Consider the following 22,219-nt stretch of genomic DNA (forward strand, 5'->3'; position numbering starts at 1 on the left):
CACACACACACACACACACACACACACACACACACACACACACCCAGGCATGGTGGCTCACGCCTGTAATCCCAGCACTTTGGGAGCCTGAGGCAGGTGGATCACCTGAGGTCAGGAATTTGAGACCAGCCTGGCCAACATGGTGAAACCCTATCTCTACCAAAAATACAAAACATTGCCTGGGATGGTGGTGGGCATCTGTAATCCCAGCTACTAGGGAGGCTGAGGCAGGAGAATTGCTTGAACCCGGGAGACAGAGGTTGCAGTGAGCCGAGATCACGCCATTGCACTCTAGCCTGGGCAACAAGAGCAAAACTCCATCTCCAAAATAAATAAATAAATAAATAAATAAATAAATAAAATCAAAATCACATGTTCTCCTTATAAATATATAACAAATTATTCTAATAAAACAAACAAGAACAATAAAGCTACCTTTATAAAACCCAAAATTTGAAATCTGATGTTATAGATAACAGGCATAATTGTTTGCTTGGTTTTTTCTTTTTTGAGACAGTCTTGCTCTGTCACCCAGGCTGGAGTGCAGTGGCATGATCTTGGCTCACTGCAACCTCTGCTTCCTGGGTTTAAGGGAGTCCCCTGCCTCAGCCTCCCAAGTAGCTGGGATCACAGGCGCCCGCTACCACACCCAGTTAATTTTTGTATTTTTAGTAGAGACAGAGTTTTGCTATGTTGGCCAGGCTCGTCTCAAACTCCAAACCTCAAATGATCCACCCACCTGGAAAAGTAGTGGGACTACAGGCATCAGCCACTGCACCCGGCCACAGGTATAGTCTTAACATCTACCTCAACACCTAATTTATTTCTGTTTTGTCTTGATTATATAATACTGATAAAATTCTTGATGCACGAAGTAAGTGGCTACAGTGGTAACAGTTTGCTTTGCAATCTCAGGGAAATCTTCACTTACAGAAATAGCAAGAGAAACTTTGTTCTAACAACCATATAAAGACAAACTAATGTGCTGACGTGCACTGTGTTACTATCTAAATCAAACAACATTTAAAATGGGCCCCTTTTAGTGCCTCTAATTATCCCTCAATAAAGTTGATTAAAAATTAATACCTTTGTGTATACTGCCCTCGCTGCCTTTTAAAAAATAAGAAAGGTGTAGAGCCAGGAGCAGTGGCTCACACCTGTAATCCTAGCACTTTGGGAGGCTGAGGTGGGTGGATCACCTGAGGTCAGGAGTTCAAGACCAGCCTGGCCATCATGGTGAAACCCCATCTTAAAAAATATATATATATTAAAAATAAAATAAGAAACGTGTAATTTGAAAATAAAATCAAAAGTTGGTGGAGTTCAGCATTCTGCCTTCTCAGAACCTTAAAAGTTGTGGGGAGATCAGGATGGGACCCAAGGCCTTCCTGTGAAGATTCTCAGGCAGCCTCAGCTGCCCGCCCAGTGAATTCACTCGCTTTATCTAAGACTCCGTCTGAAGAGGAGGCTGCCTCCATGCACTAAGTGAGTTTAGGAACCACCGCACTGGACAATTTAAAACTCAGACTGTTTTGGTAGATCACCCGTAGCCAATGCACCCTGGGGTTAATTCTATCAAAGCTGCAGAGCTACCAAGTATACTGCTCAGAAAAGGGATACATCAGAAACACAGCCTGCGCATGGCCTATATAATCAAGTGTCCAAAGTGAGAAAGGAAGCACAGAAGGAGGAAATCAGGAGGCATGCAGAGAAGCAGCTGCTTTCACCTACAGCAGCGGCACTTCCAGCCGGCGGGCCTCATGGGACGCCCGCCCATGAATCCCCTGCAGTGGATGCAAGCAGTTCTCCTTCATCTCCGAGTCCATCTTTAAGATGACAACAGAGCTCTGAATTGTGACAATTTTATCATCAGATGATTTCATGTCAACATGGACCTAGAAATACTGTCTCAAGAGAAAGTTCCTCCAGAACTTCATTCAAGAGGTCACCATCTGCACCCTGGCCCGTAGAGCCTAGATAAAGGACTTGCCCTTCTATACAAAGCATGCAGGTAAACAGCAACCAAGAGAAGAGTACAGTACACAGTTCTGACAGGATGCGGGCAAGAGTGAAGCCTGCGAGTCAGTATTTCAGTTTTAGACCACTGCCCAACTAGGGTTGAGTGGGCAAAGCAGATGCTGATTGGTTGTCTTGGCACAGGAAAAAAAAACAAAGCAAGAAAGCTGTCAGATAAAAACAAAGAGAATGTTCTCCCTCAAATTTTGGCTACTAACATTTTTTATAAAATATTTATTTAGAATGCTAGCTCCTACCAAATTGCTACAGCTATAGAAAATCCTAAAGAATAAAAGGATTCAGAAACTAAGACACATTATAAGAAAGCCCAAAACTATATTTGTTTGGGGCAGAACATCTGTATAATTATAACTAACCAAACTGCACTATGGCAACTTCAGAAAAACTGTGCCCCCAGATTAGTCAAATTCCGCCTTCAGCTCTCCCTGACAAAAGCAAAATACCAAAGACACCAGCTTGATGTATTAAAAAATAAATCCATGTGTTAAAAAATTCACTGGAGAAAAAATGTCCAGAAGGCTACGTGGCCTTTGGCAGCCACTGGATAAACGGCAGTGGTTAGGAATTTCCAGGGGCAAACCAGAAAAACGCAGAGGGGGTGCCTGTGCAGCCTCTCAGCACACAGCGGGCTGGTGACCTTGAAGAGCCCCAAAGCCCTGGACACCCTCTCAGGGGAAATGCAGGGCGCTCAGGACTGAGGCACAACATCAAGAGAGCAGCCACCTAAGCTGTTGTTTCTGACCTGTTCTTTTCTAAAAACAATTCCACTTAAACAGCATCTCCCTTTAACGTACCTCAACCCATTCTAACAAAATCTAGAGGAGCCTGGTCAGTGAAGTTAGGAGCACTGCAGTTAGCAATGAATGGGTGAGTTAACAAAGCGAGTTAGTTATCTGCCACACTGATCCCGATATTAAAATGAAACCAGATAGGGATCATGCTTTAAATAGCCAGGACACTCAATCAGCATTTTAGTGCTCAAAGTTAAGCCAAACAGCTTTCATGGATTCCTGAGAAGAAAATTACCACTTTAAACAAATAACAGACTTCGAGTATTAGCAGAAGTGAAGAACTTACAGAAAGCTTAACTGGCACTTAATTTGAGAAAAGCAGAAGGTCTAGCACATGAGACAGGAGGAAGGCCTGGCAAGCGCCACTGGGGGGTGCCTCCCGGAGCACGTGCCCACTGTGTACTGTACTTACCCCGTTCCACTCTACGCTCATACTCACTTCCTCCCCTCCGTCAGGGCCACTCTCGTACTTGACCACGTCCACGTTGAGGCTCTCGCGGCTCCTGCGCTTCTCCATGTTCTCAGGGTCATTGAGCACTTCCGCCACCCTCTGTTTGTGAACATTGTCAAGACCCTGTGAGCCAGGCAGGGGAAAACGGTTTGACCCATTAGCACTTAAGATTTTCTTAGTTATTTCTGAGATACTTCAACTTTGCTAGAAAAAAAAATACCAGTTCTTAATCTCTGAAGGGGGAAAAAATCAGAACAGTGGTTCCTTGGAGGGGGTGAGGGTCAAAGCAGGGAACTGGAGAGAAACACGAAGGACCCCTTAGGGATACAGTGACGGGGCTTGGGTTGCACAGCGTGTGTGCCTGTGTTCAATTCTTCTGGGTCTATATCTAGGACTGGAATGGCTAGGTCATGTGGTGATTCTGAGTTTAACTTTTAGATAAGCTATCAAACTTCACAGTGGCTGTATTTTACATTCCCAGCAGCAAGACATGAGGGTTCAGTGGCGCAATCTCGGCTGACTCTCCACATCCTCACCAACATCGGTTATTTTCCATTTGTTTTATTTATTTTTTTATTTATTATTATATTTTTATTTTTTGAGATGGAGTCTCTCTCCGTCGCCCAAGCTGGAGTGCAGTGGCATAATTTTGGCTCACTACAATCTCTACCTCCCAGGCTTAAGCAATTCTCCTGCCTCAGCCTCCTGAGTAGCTGGGATTACAGGTGAGCACCACTACACCTTGCTAATTTTTGTTTTTTTTTGTTGTTGTTTTTTTTTTTTTTTTTTGAGACAGAGTTTCACTCTCGTTACCCAGGCTGGAGTGCAATGGCGTGATCTCGGCTCACCGCAACCTCCGCCTCCTGGGTTCAGGCAATTCTCCTGCCTCAACCTCCTCAGTAGCTGGGATTACAGGCATGCGCCACCATGCCCAGCTAATGTTTTTGTATTTTCAGTAGAGATGGGGTTTCACCATGTTGACCAGGATGGTCTCGATCTCTTGACCTCGTGATCCACCCGCCTCGGCCTCCCAAAGTGCTGGGATTACAGGCTTGAGCCACCGCGTCCAGCCTAATTTTTGTATTTTTAGTAGAGACAGAGTTTCACCATGTTGGTCAGGTTGGTCTCGAACTCCTGACCTCGTGATCCGCCCACCTCGGCCTCCCAAAGTGCTGAGATTACAGGCCTAAGCCACCACGCCCAGCATGTTTTATTTTTTATAATAGCCATTCTAGTGAGTATGCTGTAGTATCTCACTGTGATTTCAGTTAACATTTCCATAATGACTAAAGATGTTGAGTATCTTTTCATGTGCTTGTTGGCCATCTGTATATTATCTTCAAAAAAATGTCTATTCAGGTCCTTTACTCATTTTTTTTTTCTTTGAGACAGTCTCACTCATTCTTCCAGACTGGAGTGCCGTGGTGTCATCTCAGCTCACTGTAACCTCGACCTCCTGGGCTCAAGCGATCCTCCCACCTCAGACTCCCAAACAGTTGGGACCACAGGCATGGGCCAACACACCCGGCTAATTTTCTTTTGATTTTGTAGAGACAAAGTATCACTGTGTCGCCCCGGCTGGTTTTGTACTCCTGAGCTCAAGAGATCCTCCTGCCTCAGCTTTCCCAAGTGTTGGAATTACACGTGCTCACCACCATGCCCAGTCCCTTTCACTTTCTTGATGATGTCCTTAGATGCACAAGAGTTTTTAACATTGGTGAATCCAACAGATCTAGTTTGTATTTTGCTGTTCATGCTTTTGGGGTCATATTCATGCTCTCTTATTTTTAATTTTTTTTTTAATTTTTGAGACAAAGTCTCACTCTGTCACCCAGGCTGGGGTACAAGGGTGCAATCTCAGCTAACTGCAACCTCTGCCTCCCAGGTTCAAGCAACTCTCCTGCCTTAGCCTCCCGAGTAACTGGACTATAGGCACGCAACACTGCACCCGGCTAATTTTTGTATTTTTAGTAGAGATGGTATTTTGCCATGCTAACCAGGCTCATCTTGAACTCCTGACATCAGGCAATCTCCCCACCTTGGCCTCCCAAAATGCTGGGATTACGATTTTTTTTATTTTTATTTTTTGAGATGGGAGTCTTACTCTGGCATCCAGGCTGGAGTTCAGTGGTGCAATCTCAGCTGACTGCATCCTCTGCCTCCCAGGTTCAAGTGATTCTCCTGTCTCGGCCTCCCAAGTAGCTGGGACTACACGTGTCCATCATAATGCCTAACTTATTTTTGTATTTTTAGTAGAGACGGGGTTTCATCATGTTGGCCAGGATGGTCTCGATCTCCTGACCTCAGGTGATCCACCCGCCTCGGCCTCCCAAAGTGCTAGGATTACAGGTGTGAGCCACTGTGCCCGGCCTCATGCTCTTTTAAACAGTATAACTTTATTTGTTCAAACTAAAATATCTGACATTTTCTATTTCTAAATCAAGTTTTTAATAAAAGTCACGTAAATGAGAACCATTAAATTCAAAGTTCCCACAGGCTGGTTAAGGACACAAGTATGACTGACCTGTTTACGAGACCTCATGGCAGCTTCTTCTAATGTTTCTGCAGCTTCAAATTTGCCTTGACGTCTATAAAGTGCCCCAAGGTTTTTTAGAGTGGTTGTAACAGTTGGACTGTAAGAAAGCACATGACACACAGAACTATTACATATAAGCTTTGGAACAAGCTCTACCAACAGCACATAATCCAGAGGACTAAAAGGCTGATGTTTTGGCTTGAATATATTTTAACTTTCTCTCATACTTTTTTGAAACTATTGAATTCTGAAGAGTTCTTCCATCTCAAGCAGCTCTGCTTCCCATGACCTGGCCCTTCCTGTAAACAGCCCCCGTAGGCCAGGCTAACACCACACTCCATCCAGGCTGAGGTGGCACTCACAGACCACTGGCCACTCTGTCAACAGAAATATGTGGCCAGGTCTGTGTGGTGATCAGCACGCTTTCCCTGGAGACAGAGCTCGGTCTGTGCCGGCAGCAATGAGGAACGGTGCTTTGAATGTTGCTGCTCACATGCTCCCATCTCCCCACAAGTACAGGGGAGAATAGAGCAAAGCACAATGTCCCTATCAGTGGGCAGTAAGGGCAGAGAATAAATGCTTCATGTACCAGGGAAGCAATACATAGCAGACGGCAGAGAGGACAGCTATGTTTCTATGTTCTTTTTTATTTTTCAAACTGCATCATTGGGCTTGATGTTTCTGCATTCTTGATAGAGAAGACTTACTAAAAAAAAGTATAAATAAACCCAGATTCCGTTTAGCACAGGTAAGTACTTTGAGAGATTTCTTTTCCCTTTCTTACAATAGGCATTTTGGGTACAGAAATAAAGAAGCTATCTTCTATGTCTCTAAAACAATTAATCTATGACAAGTGCTATGGGAACCCTGGAAAGGGTTCAGAGAGTTTTCTGAAAATAGATGAATGGTAGGCTGAGTTTTAAAGGATGAGGAAAGTTAAGGGTGGAAAGACAGCCACTCAGACCCAGGGACAGCAGCCATCACAGAGGCCAGTCTGCACAGGCTCAAGACACAAGGCTCTCGGGCTGGCCGCAGAGGGGCCTACACGTCCCTTTGCAGAGGACAAGGCCCCAAGGGCTGTGAGGAAAGGGAGTATGTATGGATCTGTGTCCCCACCGCTGTGTGTAACAGGCTGGCTTTCCCAGACCTGCTGGCATGCTTGCCATGAGTTTGCTGTATGGTTTTTGCCATTAAATAAAAGTAGAAAGATGGAATCTAACCTCTCAAAGGCAAATTGTGGCTCCACTTTCACCCTGGTAATGAGACGTTGAGCACAAAACTGGTAACCAATGTTGCGCTTCCAGCTAATTTTCCCAGGAGGACCCATGCTGGGATATTCATTCTCTTTGTCTCACACCCTACAGGAACCCAGTTGCGGGGGATATCCCCCTGAAAACTGTACTTGGCCAAATACTGATTTCTTTGGATTAGAGAACTACAACTCCCCCTGGTCCTGAACCAGTATTTCCCTTTTGCAGCTGCTCAGTAGTTAAAAACAAAGCTAAATGTTCTGGGATGTTCTAGTGTTCCTTGGGTCCCGGTGGCAAGTATGGGCTTTCTGCAGAGCACAACCGGCCTCGTGTGCTTTGGAGACAGTTCACTGCACTTGGAAGGGACTGGCCTGGGTTACATTATCTAAACATCCTAGGATTGCTGCGGGTCAGCAGTCTTCACTGGAGAAAAAGACCTTGAATCTGGGTGGTGTGCATACAACAGCAGGAAGACAGAAATAGCAAGAGGAGCATGAAATACTCTGTAGGGAGCAAGCTCTTTCTCTTGACTATTGGCTTGCCAAAGCAGAGTCTCATAATAAAAGAAGAGTGGAAATGATTAAAGAAGAGACAGGCAATGAAATCAAGAAAAAAAATGGAAAGGAAAACAACCCAAAGCATTGAAGGATTAAAACGGTACTATTTGGTTCCTGACAGGTGAAACACATAGAAAGGCACAAACATCGAACAGGACAGGCAAGAGAATTTAAGAACAAATCATTTGGACAAGTACTATGACTCCCCCAATGAAACAACTTTATCAAAAATCATACCAGAAGGGCATGGCACCCAGAACACACAGAGAAGAAAGCAGGTAAATGAGAGGGAACAGATGCAAATTAACGATCACCAGGAACACAGGATTCGAGGGAGAGAACTTACAGAGCAAAGACTCAAGGAAAGAATCTTAAGAAGCCAGAGCGACCTACCAAAACAAGACACATGATAAAGAAGGAAATGAAGGAGTTTGAGTTATTTTGTATCCTCTTTTGCAGCCAGGCAGTAGAAGTCAGACTAAAGTGAATATTCTTATAGAACAGTCTCAGTATGGAGAGAAAGTGAATACAATTATGAAACCATATCAAAGAAAATTCTTGACCATGCCACCGTTTTTAAGAAATCAAACAGGAAAAATAAGAGATTAAAGTTTCAATGCTGTTACAGTAAAATCCTGTCTCTTAAGTGAACCTTTTTTAAATGCTCGTTCTTCTCTCCCCAGGGTTCAGAGGAGATTCCCATTTATGTTAGATACAGATATATCTGATATATAAGATAGTTCTGGATTGAAAATTAGCTTAACTATTTTTAGTTGACTGGCATTTGCTCAAGTTGCATATCCTTTCTAATGTTCAGTGTCCTCATCTTTAAAGTGGCAATGATATTTGATAGCATTTTGGAAGGACCATTGTTTTTGTGAAGTGTAGGTATGTATTAGTTGTTTCATAAATGTTAGTTTCCCCACTTGGGAAGAACAGGGTTGGGCAATAGTGGTGAATAAAGAATTGTTCTAAAAAAAGAAAAAAAAAAAATTAAGGGCCAGGTGTGGTGGCTCATGCCCGTAATCCCAACACTTTGGGAGGCCAAGGCGGGTGGATCACCTGAAGTCAGAAGTTCACAACCAGCCTGACCAACATGGAGAAACCTCATCTCCTCTACTAAAAATACAAAATTTGCCGGGCGTGGTGGCACATGCCTGTAATCCCAGCTACTCAGGAGGCTGAGGCAAGAGAATCGCTTGAACCCAGGAGGCAGAGGTTGCAGTGAGCTGAGATTGCGCCATTGCACTCCCAGCCTGGGCAACAAAAGTGAAACACCTTCTCAAAATAAACAAATAAATAAAGTAAAAGTAATGGCAAACTGCAATTACCTTTGCACCAACCTAATATGATGGTGGCTTTTATATATGTGAATGATCTCATTTGCAAAGTTGTGGGGTTTTTTAAATTGGAATTTGGGGAAAACACGGGACTGTGCACTTAAGCAGCACTATGCGTGAGTCATTTACAAGCTGCCCTTTAGAACACAATTACCTCCCCCTGCTTTTCGGTTCCTCTAGCCAAACGCGATTCCAGACATACCTATCAACTTTGCAGGCTTTGTACCAGCCGCCATACTCTCCAAAAGAGGTCCCATCCTTTTGCTTTCCCTAAATTATAACAAATAATTTCAGATGAATAATTATCTTGAATGCAGTATATACAATTTACAAAAAAAAAGTCTCAAAATAATAAATTCTTACTTTGCATTCTTCTCTTTCTTCAGCATGCATCCAAATGGGTTTATTTTCATCTAGGGAAGAAAACACAGCATACAGGTTGGGCATCCCTTATCAAAAAATCCAAAATCTGAAATGCTCCAATGAGCATTTCCTTTGAGTGTCAAGTCAGCACTCAAAAAGCTTCAAATTTTGGAGCATTTTGGATAAGGGATAGTCAACCTGTACTACAAATGAAGGATAACAGAGCCTGCTAAGTAGAATAGAAGACATTAAGCCTCAGTTATTTATTTATTTATTTATTTATTTTTAATTTATTTTTTGAGACGGAGTTTCACTCATGTTACCCAGGCTGGAGTGCAATGGCGCGATCTCGGCTCACCGCAACCTCCGCCTCCTGGGTTCAGGCAATTCTCCTGCCTCAGCCTTCTGAGTAGCTGGGATTACAGGCACACGCCACCATGCCCAGCTAATTTTTTGTATTTTTAGTAGAGACGGGGTTTCACCATGTTGACCAGGATGGTCTCGATCTCTTGACCTCGTGATCCACCCGCCTCGGCCTCCCAAAGTGCTGGGATTACAGGCTTGAGCCACTGCGCCCGGCCTATTTTTTTTTTTTTAATGAGATGGAGTCTCACTCTGTCACCCAGGCTGGAGTACAGTGGCGCAATCTCTGCTCACTGCAACTCCGCCTCCCAGGTTCAAGCGATTCTCCTGCCTCAGCCTCCCAAGTAGCTGGGATTACAGGCATGTACCACCATGCCCAGGTAATTTTTGTAATTTTTTTTATTGTGGTAACAGGGTTTCACTATGTTGGCCAGGCTGGTCTCAAGCTCCTGGCCTCAAGTGATTCACCTGCCTCAGCCTCCCAAAGTGCTAGGATTACAGGTGTGAGCCACTGCACCCAGCTTGTTTTTTTATATGATCCTTGTTAGATACTACTTCTTACAGCGTGGACAGATTAGGTTCATACCAAAGGAGAAAGTCTATGGAAGACAGAACTAGACACCAAGCAACAAGTAAGACACAGATGGCAGAATCAATGTTCTGAGACTGGTGAGCAACTGTCAAGACACCCCAACAAATGCTAGGGCCCTATAATGAAACTTCTAAAATGCTAGCTGCTCAAATAGCACAAGGGAGTATTCAGAATGTGAGCACTAAACAAAAACATTAAACAACAGTCTAAGAAAAAGTAGTAAGATGTTGGCAGTAAGAGTAGAAAATACACAAATCAAGGCCAGGTGGGGTGGCTCATGCCTGTAATCCCAGCACTTTGGGAGGCCAAGGCGGGCGGATCACCTGAGGTCAGGAGTTCGAGACCAGCCTGGTCAACATGGCAAAACCCCATCTCTACTAAATACACAAAATTCAGCTGGGTGTGATGGCACATGCCTGTAATCCCAGCTATTCGGGAGGCTGAGGCAGAAGAATCACTTGAACCCGGGAGGCAGAGGTTGCAGTGAGCTTAGATTGCGCCACTGCACTCCAGCCTGGAAGACAGAGTGAAACTCCAACTCAAAAAAAAAAAAAAAAAAGAAACAACAACAACAAAAAAACATACAAATCCATATTCGTTTTAAGTCATCTTAACTTCTCAGGACACTAACAGATACTACTCATCCAAGTTTCTAGACAACCAACAGACCCATGCCATGGAGGAGAAAGCCATGTTAAAAATAATGTTTACAAAAAATATTTTTATGGCTGAAAGGTGCTTACACTAAAATTGTAAATAAGCAGTATACATGAAGATATGGGCAGTATGGTTTGAAATCTATAAACGAAAGGCACAGAAGGAAAGAAAGACATTAAAAACGTGAGGCGATAGATTTGGGTGAGTCTCATGTCTCACTTCTGTGTGAATTTGGTAGGTTTCTAATGAGGACATGCTATGGGCTCTGGGCACTGCAATCCCAGTCTAACTGCTTCTCAGCTACGGGACCTCATACAAGTCACAGTCTGTGGTGTCCTTACTTCTAAAATGGGGTAATGTTTGACCCGCTGCACAGGACTGCTATGAAAGTTAAGCGAGACCACACATTTCAACTATTTAGTTTAGCCATATAGACAGTTAAATGCTTAATAAACAATATTATTATTAGTCATTACAGGATTAAATGCTCTTGAAACGGAGTATATTTCTTACCGTCTACAGAACCAAACTCCCTTTCATGTGCACGAGTGAGAATTTCTTTGTACAGTGTTTCTGCCTGCTTGAACTTTCCTTGCTTCAGATAGCAGGATGCCTTAAAATAAAATAAAATAAAATATTAGTATCTTTTGGAGGTAAGCAAAGCATACATTTTAGTCTACAGTTAAATTATAAAGTATTTGGACTTGGGAAGAAAGCACTCCTGGGCCCCTCCCTAGTGCTGTGCCAGTCAACACACCAGGTTATTTTTCGTCTTAGCCACGTTGGGGTCATCAGGTCCCAGTTTTGTCTGGTAGATCTCAAGGGCTCTTTGATAGTAATATTCTACTTCTTCATACTTGCCCTGGTTCTGGCACAGTAAGGCCAAGTTATTTAACTGCTTGGCAACATCGGGGTGATCCTTCCCCAAAACCTGGGAATAAAAAACAGCGTATTAGAAACACTCATTCTGCTGTCATCCAATCATCCGTTCTCCACCCTACCATCACATTAGGATCTTCCTCAACATAAACTTTCTACACTTTCAGACTAAAATGTGCTACACTTTGAGACTTAAATCTTTAACTGGCTCCCCATACCATGTAGTAATAAAATAACCAGAATTTATCGAATTCTTACTCATGAGGGGAGGGAAGGAACTGTGCTAATTTTCTTTAGCTGCACTAAGTGGTTTAATTCTTGTAGTAATCCTTCATGGTAGGTACAAACCATTATTGGGCACATTTTGAAGAGAAGGAAAATGGGCTTTGTAAAGGCTATGTGAGTTTCACTGCCAGGTTCTGGAAGAGCCCACAGCTGTTCCAGTTGCTCAGGACACTTTTCTTCTAGCCCTCCCCACTAGCAATGACTTATCCTTCAGGGTTCTCTTCAGTCCCCCTCAAAAGGGACTTCCCTATACCAAATTAAGGGAGACCTCACTCCACCTCACCTAGTGAACTCACAGGCACATCACCTGATTGTTCTTTCTTTCTTTCTTTCTTTCTAAGAATCACTAAAGTACCTTGAATATTCTTTATTAAAATGTAAGCCTCAACAGTGTAAATTCTTTGTCTCTCTTCTCCACCAATGTAATCTCAGCATCTAGAAAGGGGCCTGGCACACAGATGGATGAATGAACACTAACCTCCTCCCTCAGTACCTTGAACAAGTGATGAGTTCTCTCTGCTCTGCGCCTTTACACATGTGGTCCTCAGGGAGGCACTCTCTACTCCTTTCTGCATTCCCTACCTCTCCTTGCCTAGAACACTTTCAACAATTATTCCAGATGCAGTTCCAATACTGACCTTCTCTAAGAAACCATTCCCAACACCCCCTGGCTCTGGACCTGGAGGAGCCCCCACTTCATATCCTCCCAGAGCTCTCTATTCTAGAGGCTGATGGGCCACCTGCAATCCTCACATCTGTCCAGTGGACTGTGTCCTAGTGGGAGGGACTATATCTCTTATCTGTAAATCACCAGCTCTAAACAGGGGGCTCTAAATGAATGAAAGGGTAAAATATATGAATGAATTTGGCAGGTATCTTATATAGTTCCTAATCCTTAATTTGGTACTTTTATGCTCTCCCTGACTTTGACTCCAGCCTAACCCAAATTTGACCATTCTGTTTCAGAAATATCATGCATATTGACAGCATGATAAAATATTACCTGTATAATTTGATATAGAGCCCCCTTTTTATTTTCACTCCCCTAATTCCTTGCCATGTGGCTAAAAATTAACTGATAAGAATCACTGATAAATAATCACAAAAAATACCAGGTTAAAATGCTGTTTGTGTGGCTGGGTACAGTGGTTCACACCTGTAATCCCAGCACTCTGCAAGGTCAAGCAGCAGATCACACGGTCAAGAGATCGAGACCATCCTGACCAACATGGTGAAACCCTGTCTCTACTAAAAATACGAAAATTAGCTGAGTGTGGTGGCGCATGCCTGTAGTCCCAGTTACTCGGGAGGCTGAGGCAAGAGAATCACTTGAACCCGGAGGTGGAGGGTGCAGTCACCTGAGATCACACCGCTGCACTCCAGCAGCCTGGCAACAGAGTGAGACATTGTCTGAAAAAGAAAAAAAAAAAAAAACTCAAAGAACAAAACTGCCCCCTTCTTTTGTACCTTTTCTCGGATTTCCAGAGCTCTTTTACACAATGGCTCTGCTTCTTTGTACTTCCCTCTTTTACCATAAAGGACTGCAAGGTTATTCAAAGTCGCTGCCACCTGCCGACACAGAGAAAACCACTAAGAATGGTGAATGATAACCAAATAGAGTACATTTATACACCACATGATCATTTATACTCAATCTATACAGTAAAGCATTCGTAGTTGGATAAAAGAATATGACTTCAGTGAAAAGGAAAAGCAGAATTCACTAGAGTATAAATTATACAAAGTAACTCTGCAGAATACTAACATCGACAACATAATACTGACTTCTTAAAATTTTCCCTGGAAGCCACAAAGCCAACCAAAACAGATCCATAGGCAAATCGGACCAGATTTTAATTAAAAGACAATATAATTATTCAGAAAAAAATTTCTAGAAGGACATGCAATTTGATTTACAATCAAAAAATATAGTTGGTGATCCATTTGAGGTGGGGTCATAAACAAATCAGGTGTGCTCTGGCTTGTCACTGGCACTGAGTAAGTGAAGGCCTCCTACCTGTACCATCTAGGGAAAAGGCAGCGCTTACACTTTCCCTGTTGAGTTTAATAGTAAAATGAGTTGGATAAAAGAAATATATGGGAAAATAAAATGTGAAAAGAAGAAAAGAACTGGGTATACAAACCGCAGGATGATCTTTGCCCAAAGTTTTCTCACGGATAGCCAAGGCATCATTCAGTAGGTTAGCTGCATCTTTGTATTTATTCTGATCCCTAAATGGAAAAACAAACATTAAGTGTTTTAGGTAAGTGTTTCAGATGCAGATCACTATAGCTTTTTTCAATGTAATTTGCAACTACAGAAATAAAGTTAAGCTTAAACTATTTAAGAAAAAAACCACAAGCTTATGTGTGGGTAAAAAAGACTGAAAGGAAATACATAATAAATGGACTGGCAAGGTAAGCTCTGGAATCAGACCTGACTAGCTTCTGAACTTGACCTTCCCATCTAGACCACTGGGAAAATAATGTCCCCACAACACTCCAGCGTTGCTGTGCCTATGCCAGCTGGCCAGCATAGAATAGTGCAACAATCAGAACAACGGACCAAGCTCGCATTTGCTATCAGACAGAATTAATTCTAGTGTCTGAGCTTGGGCTCTGCCAGTTAATGGCTACATGGCTTTGGGTGCATTAAGTGACCTCACACAGTCCCAGCCTTCCCATCTACAAAGCAAGTACATGATCTAGTGCACGGTCTTGCCGTAAGATGATGACATGGTACACGTATATTTAAAAAGCCTTTTAAAAACAGTGAACAAAAGTAAATATATCGTAGTGTCTGAATTTGGTACCCAATCCGCCACCGTTTTCCTGAGTATGGAGGAATGAAGAATCTTTCTTGTTGGGGTAAAACAAACACCCCAGAAGCAGAAACTCTCAGTGTAAGTGTGCTGCTCACTACCGATGGGGCTGAAAACAAGTATTTGCTTTTGGGACTTAGCACACATCTTTCTCAATTGAGTCGTAACAACTGCTGAGCAAGGCTTCGCCCTGCAGAACATGAAAAAGGCTGACAAGGCTTCCAGAACCTCTGAAGCACACTAATTCTGGCCAAGTATCAATCTATTGTTGTGTCTTCTTTCATCCTATTACATCCTACTGTAAGCTGCCTCAAATGTTTTGTGAAAGTCAGCAAATAGAAAATAATAGAGTTCCAAAAAAAAACAAAAACAGAGTTCCAAAAAGTAGTGGGCAGGTACAGTGGTTCATGCCTGTAATCCTACCACTTTGGGTGGCCAAGGTGGGTGTACTGCTTGAGCTCAGGAGTTCAAGACCAGCCTGGGCAACACAGTGAAAATCTGCCTCTACTAAAATACAAAAAATTAGCTGGGCATGGTGGTGTGCACCTATAGTCCCAGCTACTCGGGAGGCTGAGGCAAGAAAACTGCTTCAACCCAGGAGGTAGAGGTTGCAGTGAGCTGAGATCACACAACAGTACTCCCGCCTGGGTGACAGAACAAGACTCTTCTCAAAAAAAAAAAAAAAGTAGCAAATGTGATTTGAAAATAAGCTACCTAGGGCCGGGCGCGGTGGCTCAAGCCTGTAATCCCAGCACTTTGGGAGGCCGAGGCGGGTGGATCACGAGGTCAAGAGATCGAGACCATCTTGGTCAACATGGTGAAACCCCGTCTCTACCAAAAATACAAAAAAAATTAGCTGGGCATGGTGGCGCGTGCCTGTAATCCCAGCTACTCAGGAGGCTGAGGCAGGAGAATTGCCTGAACCCAGGAGGCGGAGGTTGCGGTGAGCCGAGATTGCGCCATTGCACTCCAGCCTGGGTAACATTAGTGAAACTCCATCTCAAAAAAAAAAAAAAAAAAAGAAAAGAAAATAAGCTACCTCAAGCGTTATGAGAATTAAATGAGGCAGGACACAGTGGTTCATGCCTGTAATCCCAACACTTTACGAGGCCAAGGCAGGTGGATCAACTGAGATCAGGAGTTCAAGACCAGCCTGATCAACACGGTAAAACCCTGTCTCAACTAAAAATACAAAAATTAGCTAGGCGTGGTGGTGGGTGCCTGTAATTCCAGCTATTTGGGAGGCTGAGGCAGGAGAATCGCTTGAACCCAGGAAGCAGAGGTTGCAATGAGTCGAGATGGTGCCATTGCACTCTAGCCTAGGCAACAGAGCAAGACTGTCTCAAAAAAAAAAGCAGAATTAAATGAGATGAGGTATACCAAGCAACTTCTGTAAACTATGACATATTATAAAATGTCTGGGACTATCAATTAGCAATGGTTCTCAGGTGTGGTCCCAAACCAACAGCAGTCACCTCAACTGGAACTTATTAGAAACCCAGACCTACTCCAGCCCTGCTGAACCAGGAACTCTGGTATGGGACCAGCACACTGTGATTTGTTAAATCAAATATGCTTAAGAAGCCCACCAAGAACTCAAATTCAAAACAAAAACAAAAATAGAACACTAAAGCATTAATATCCTAACAGAAAAATGTGCAAGATAACAGAAAATTCACAGACGGATATGAATGACTAAAACTACATAATCAAAGAAACACGAATTAAAACACAACGCATAGGGCCGGGCGCGGTGGATCACGCCTGTAATCCCAGCAATTTGGGAGGCCGAGGCGGGTGGATCATGAGGTCAACAGATCGAGACCATCCTGGTCAACATGGTGAAACCCCGTCTCTACTAAAAATACAAAAAATTAGCTGGGCATGGTGGTGTGTGCCTGTAATCCAGCTACTCAGGAGGCTGAGGCAGGAGAACTACCTGAACCCAGGAGGCGGAGGCTGCAGTCAGCCGAGATCGCGCCATTGCACCCTGGCCTGGGTAACAAGAGCGAAACTCCATCTCAAAAAAAACACAGTGCATACTCTATCTCCATCAACACAACAGAGCCCCCCACCTCCAGGGTGAAGCCCATACGGCAGGAGCATGGGAGGGCACAGCGTTTCTGAGTGGCAGTTTGGCAGCAGATGCCAAGGACAATAAAATGTTTATACTCTAACCTGTCTTAGGAATTTATCCTAAAAAAAGAAATAAATGGCTGGGCGCAGTGGCTCACACCTGTAATCCCAACACTCTGATCACCTGAGATCAGGAGTTTGAGACGAGCCTGGCCAACATGATGAAACACTGTTTCTATTCAAAAATACAAAAAAATAGTGGGACGTGGTAGCAGGCACCTGTAACCCCAGCTACTAGGGAGGCTGAGGCAGGAGAACTGCTTGAACCCAGGAGGCTGAGGTTGCAGTGAGCCACGATCACTCCATTGCACTCTAGCCTAGTCAACAAGACCAAAACTCCATCTCAAAAAAAAGAAAGAAAGAAAGAAATCCAGGCCAGGCATGATAGCTCAACCTATAATCCCAGCACTTTGGGAAGCCAACGCGAAGATCATTTGGAGCCCAGGATTTTGAGACCAGCCTGGGCAACGTGATGAGACTCCATCTCTTCAATAAATAAATCCAAAATCTTGCAAAGATCAGTATTCTATTAAAGGCAAAAAAAAAAAAAAAAAAGCTTAAAACTGTGTGTCCTTTAATACAAGAATGATGGAATAACAAGCTCAAAGGTAGAATATTGAATATGAATACATATGTAGCTACTAATTTTTTTCCAAACATCTACGCACATGGGTCAGCTCTCACACTATAATGCTAGGGGAAAACACAAAATTGATGGAGGCCACAGCAGCCCCAGCACCCAGCAGCCATGTGTGTGCCCATGCACACTGTGCACAACAAAAACCTAGTTATGCTACTTAACTCATTTATATTAATACTCTCTAGTGCTGGCCAGAAACTTTCATATGTTGTTAAAAAACATATAAGTTCCGACAAAAAAAAAAAAAAAAAAAAAAACCTTTTTGGAATGAAATGTCTCAGTCTATTAAGAGCTATACGCAAATACCTGTGACTAAGAAATTCCTACACTGAAAATATGCAAACAACTGGCTAGTCGCCGTGGCTCATGCCTGTAATCCCAGCACTCTGGGAGGCTGAGGCAGTCGGATCACTTGAGGTCAGGAGTTCCAGACAGCCCAACCAACATGGCAAAACCCTGTCTCTACTAAAAATGCAAAAGTTACTTGGGCATGGTGGCACATACCTGTAATGCTACCTACAAGGCTGAAGCAGGAGAACTGCTTGAACCCAGGAGGCAGAGATTACAGTGAGACGAGATCACGCCACTGCACTCCAGCCTGGGTGACAGAGCTAGACTCTGTCAAAAAAAAAAAAAAAAAAAAAAAAAAAAAAGAAAATATGCAAACAATCTCAACATCCACCAACAGGAAAATAGTCAAAAAATGTCTAGAATGTCCACAAAACAACCCTGATGCATAGTCATGGAGGTGACCGAGATGCTGGCAAACTACAGAGCCAAAGGGCACGGCTTCATTTTAAATAGTGTTGTTTAAACAGGGGGCTCACTCTTTTTTGTGTGTTTTTCTTCTTACCAACTTTCAAAACTTCTTTTTAAAGAACTCACTTATGCACACGGATGATTATGTTAATGCATTTCTCTTCTAGTGTCATTGGGCCCTGCACTCTCCTCTTCCTCCACACGTCCTCATCCTGGCTCAGGTTCCCATCGCCACACCCCCACAACCTCAATCCTGTCCCAGCAGGACGCCCTGCCTCCGGCTCCAGCCCCAGCCCCCAACTGCATCCTAGGCACTGAGCCAAAGGAACTCTTCTACCACACAACACAGAGCCCACCACTGCCCTGGGCAGCCTTCAGCAGGGGTGAAAGGGTTAGGGGAGCACACAAGGGGCAAAGGGCAAGTTGAATCCTGGATTCCAAAGGGAGATACAGTGCAGCAGGCCTCGGAAGGCAGGAAGGACACTCCAAGGCCAAGTGGGAAGGCTATTTAGACAAAAGAAGCCACCTAAAAGGATCTTGCGGAAATGGTCAAAACAGCTTCGTTTGGCCGGAGTGAGTAGTACACCGTGGGCTATCCTAAACGGGCTGAACTGAGTGCTCACCGGCAGCATCTGTTCTGATTTGGTGATACCTTTCCACAGAGCTTGCTAAATATTTTTAATTTAACCCATTTAAAGAAAAGTGGATATGGTTGAAAAGTAGTTTATACAGATACATAAAAATATATTTTAAGGTGCAAGATGATTAAAAACATTGTCTCCAGGTAAAATTCAGCAGATAAAAGTGACTAGCCTGTACACCAAGGCCAGGATGTTGAGCATGGTGGCCACGTCCGGGTGGTCGTGTCCTGAAGTCTTCTCCAGGTCCTCCAGGGCCTGCTTGCAGAGGGGCACGGCTACCTCGTAGCGCCCCTGCGAGGCATACTGGATCACCAGGTTGTGGAGCGTACGCAGCCGCGCAGGAATCTCATAGCCGCCCTGCTGGGCAGCCGCGGCTGCACTGCTGTGCTGCTGCTGGACTGCACCGAGAAAGTTCATTTCAGATGAGTTTTTAAGGAAAATTAACCAGATGAGTCAGTTTCTTTAAAACTGCCTTTTCTAGCTTTGGTTCAAGTTAGCACTCGGCCCCAAGTGCTATTTAAATCTTTTCCTAGTACTGCCTGGGCAGGCAGGTTAACAGTAGTGACTGTGGTGTCTGGGATGGCACCATGGCCACTCAGTGCCATAAGACTTATCTTGGCGCCATGAATCAAGCAGAACAAGTAATTCTGATTTCTTTACCCCATAAGAACCTGCAGATTATGCCTGAACTGCACATGTATGTTGCTGTTTCTTAGGGTCTTGCTCTAAAATATTCCTGTATTCCAACACACAACACAAATTATTTTGGAAAACAAAAGGCAACCCTGCGGTGGGGATGCTTCCTCCAGGCAGGCTACATGCACTAAGGCTCGGAGTGATTGCTATGACCATGTTCTAGGGGGAAAATACCTCTCTCCTGGACTCGGTAACATGCCCACATCACCCATCACTCACTTCCTTGCCCTGGGTCGTCTTCATCGTTCGGGAAAAGGTCATCCAGAGGCTCTTTGGTAGAATCAGTGTCTTTGTCCTCCTATAAAACAGACCCAGAACAACACTTCATCTTACAAGTACTATATATCCTGTCCTGAAAATCTTTAATATTAAATACATTTTAATGAAGAATCTTACAAAAAAATATCAAATTTTAACATCAAATGTAGGAACTCCCACAATGTGGTTTATCCATCATTTAGCAGGAGTAATGAAAAGCTTGCCAGACTAGAATACAAATACCTAAAGGCAGACCACAGTTTGACGAAATGGGCCATAGCTGCATTTGTATGCCTCAGATCCTTCTCCTGTGCTCTGAGGGAGGTCTAAGACAGCTGGGAAACCCTGACTCAAAATAAAATCTTACTTGGGAACCAAGTATGTAGAAACAGATTAAAATTGTGCATCTCTGAGCCCCAGAGAAGTGGAGGGGTTAGATTCCTCACCACCACAATTGGCTCCGGGGCAAGATCCCTGGGAGCAGAAACCTTGCAGCTTTAAAGGCCTGTACCCATGTTTCCCCACTATTGCTGATTAGTCAAAGAAATAAGATCAGAAACTACATATTGGAAAAGACAGGTAACAGCCTGAACAGTAAGAAATTAGCTTCATCGTCGGGCAGATGAACACTGTTTGGCTCCAGAAGGGAAAATGTGATAAAGACACATTGCTTTTAGAATATTCCTGTCTGGGATGCATAATCCAAGCATTAGACAAACCCCAACTGAGGAATGATGGACGAAGTAACTGGCCTGCATTCTTCAAAGACACCAATGTCATGAAAGACAACCACAGATGGAGGCTCCGTTCCATGTGAAAGGCTACTCCAGAGATGTGACAGCCACATGCAGGATGTGACCCTGAACTGCCCCTGGGACAGAGTGAAACAATGCCATGAAGGGTGCCATGGGGGCAGTTAACAAAAGGGGTGTATGAGCTGCAGAGGAGAGGATATGCTGGGTCTGTGTGCAACTTCCTGAGTGTCCCTGGCTCCAGACTGCCACAGAACCCCTCACCCTAAGGAAAGATGCCCAGCAGCAGTAAGCATCCGTGGCACATGCTATGCCACTATGTGAACAGGGTTCAGAAGAAACAGACACTCATAAGTACTGAAAAGGCAAGGAGAATCAAGTCATTGGATGTTTTCTCCAAATTTAACATTTTTTCAAAATAATAAATTTTAAAATTCTCCAATTCTACAAAACCAGCTTTCTTCTTAACAGTCTCCAATGTCCCAGCTCAATCACTGCTGGCACTGACATCTGCAAGTACTTACATTCCCATAGCACTCTCCGGCCACACATCTTTCATTTATTTGTTTGTTTGTTCATTTTATTTATTTATTTATTTTTGAGACAGGGTCTCCCTTAGTTACCCAGGCTGGAATGCAGTAGCATGACCTTGGCTCACTGCACCCTCTGCCTCCCAGATTCAAATGATTTTCATGCCTCAACTTCCCAAGTAACTGGGACCACAGGTGTGTCCCACCATGCCCAGCTAATTTTTTTGTATTTTTTAGTAGAGATGGGGCTTCGCCATGTTGGCCTTGAACTCCTGACCTCAGGTGATCTCCCCACCTCGGCCTCCCAAAATGCTGGGATTATAGGCGTGAGCCACAGCAGCACCTGACCTGGCCTTAATTTTCTTTTTTTTTTTTGAGAGACAGCTTCACTCTGTCGCCTAGACTGGAGTGCAGTGGCACAATCTCGCCTCACTGCAACCTCCATCGCCCAGGTTCAAGTGATTCTCCTGCCTCAGAGCCTCCTGAGTAGCTGGAATTATAGGCATGTGCCACCACGCCTGGCTAATTTTTGTATTTTTAGTAGAGATAGGGTTTCACTACAATAGCCAGGCTGTCCTCAAACTCCTGACCTCAGGTGATTGGCCTCCCTCAGGGTTGGGATTATAGACATGAGCCACTGTGCCCAGCCACATCTTTTAAATCAAAACATTTAGTTGGCCCCTGACCTAGAGGAGATGTGAGGGAGGAATATGGTAAGCCTCTTGAAATAGTGTGCTATCAACTGAACTCTGTCCTCAGCAAATTTCTATGTTAAAGCCCTAATCCCCAATGTGATGGTATTTAGAGATGGAACCTTTGGGAGGTGATAAGGGTAAGATGAGTTCACAAGGGTGGGGCCCTCACGATGGGATTACAGCCCTTAA

At 43.8% G+C, this 22,219-nt stretch overlaps 1 protein-coding gene and 1 long non-coding RNA gene across 17 annotated transcripts in view; one reads left to right on the forward strand and one right to left on the reverse strand.

Moving 5' to 3' along the window:
- The window catches only part of LOC116542629, a 12,600-nt gene extending 11,527 nt beyond the window's left edge, over nucleotides 1–1,073 (forward strand). The window contains exon 2 of the long non-coding RNA XR_004265294.1: nucleotides 763–1,073. This is a non-coding gene — a long non-coding RNA (uncharacterized LOC116542629). The remainder of the gene's footprint in view (nucleotides 1–762) is intronic.
- Nucleotides 1–22,219, reverse strand: part of KLC1 (kinesin light chain 1) — a 46,450-nt gene that overhangs the window by 18,891 nt on the left and 5,340 nt on the right. For 7 of the 16 annotated variants that reach the window (XM_032267639.1, XM_032267641.1, XM_032267634.1 and 4 more), the window contains exons 3-12: nucleotides 20,015–20,093; nucleotides 19,272–19,497; nucleotides 14,246–14,333; nucleotides 13,569–13,670; nucleotides 11,695–11,868; nucleotides 11,451–11,550; nucleotides 9,326–9,375; nucleotides 9,165–9,232; nucleotides 5,804–5,912; nucleotides 3,241–3,402 (exon numbers count right to left, since the gene is read on the reverse strand). In XM_032267639.1, coding sequence (XP_032123530.1) covers nucleotides 3,241–3,402; nucleotides 5,804–5,912; nucleotides 9,165–9,232; nucleotides 9,326–9,375; nucleotides 11,451–11,550; nucleotides 11,695–11,868; nucleotides 13,569–13,670; nucleotides 14,246–14,333; nucleotides 19,272–19,497; nucleotides 20,015–20,093 — 1,158 coding nt within the window. The remainder of the gene's footprint in view (nucleotides 1–3,240; nucleotides 3,403–5,803; nucleotides 5,913–9,164; nucleotides 9,233–9,325; nucleotides 9,376–11,450; nucleotides 11,551–11,694; nucleotides 11,869–13,568; nucleotides 13,671–14,245; nucleotides 14,334–19,271; nucleotides 19,498–20,014; nucleotides 20,094–22,219) is intronic. The other 9 variants (XM_032267640.1, XM_032267637.1, XM_032267643.1 and 6 more) reach the window with 3 other exon arrangements.

Source organism: Sapajus apella, unplaced genomic scaffold, assembly GCF_009761245.1.
Source record: "Sapajus apella isolate SASKATOON/1434 unplaced genomic scaffold, GSC_monkey_1.0 scaffold170, whole genome shotgun sequence".
NCBI lineage: Eukaryota > Metazoa > Chordata > Mammalia > Primates > Cebidae > Sapajus > Sapajus apella.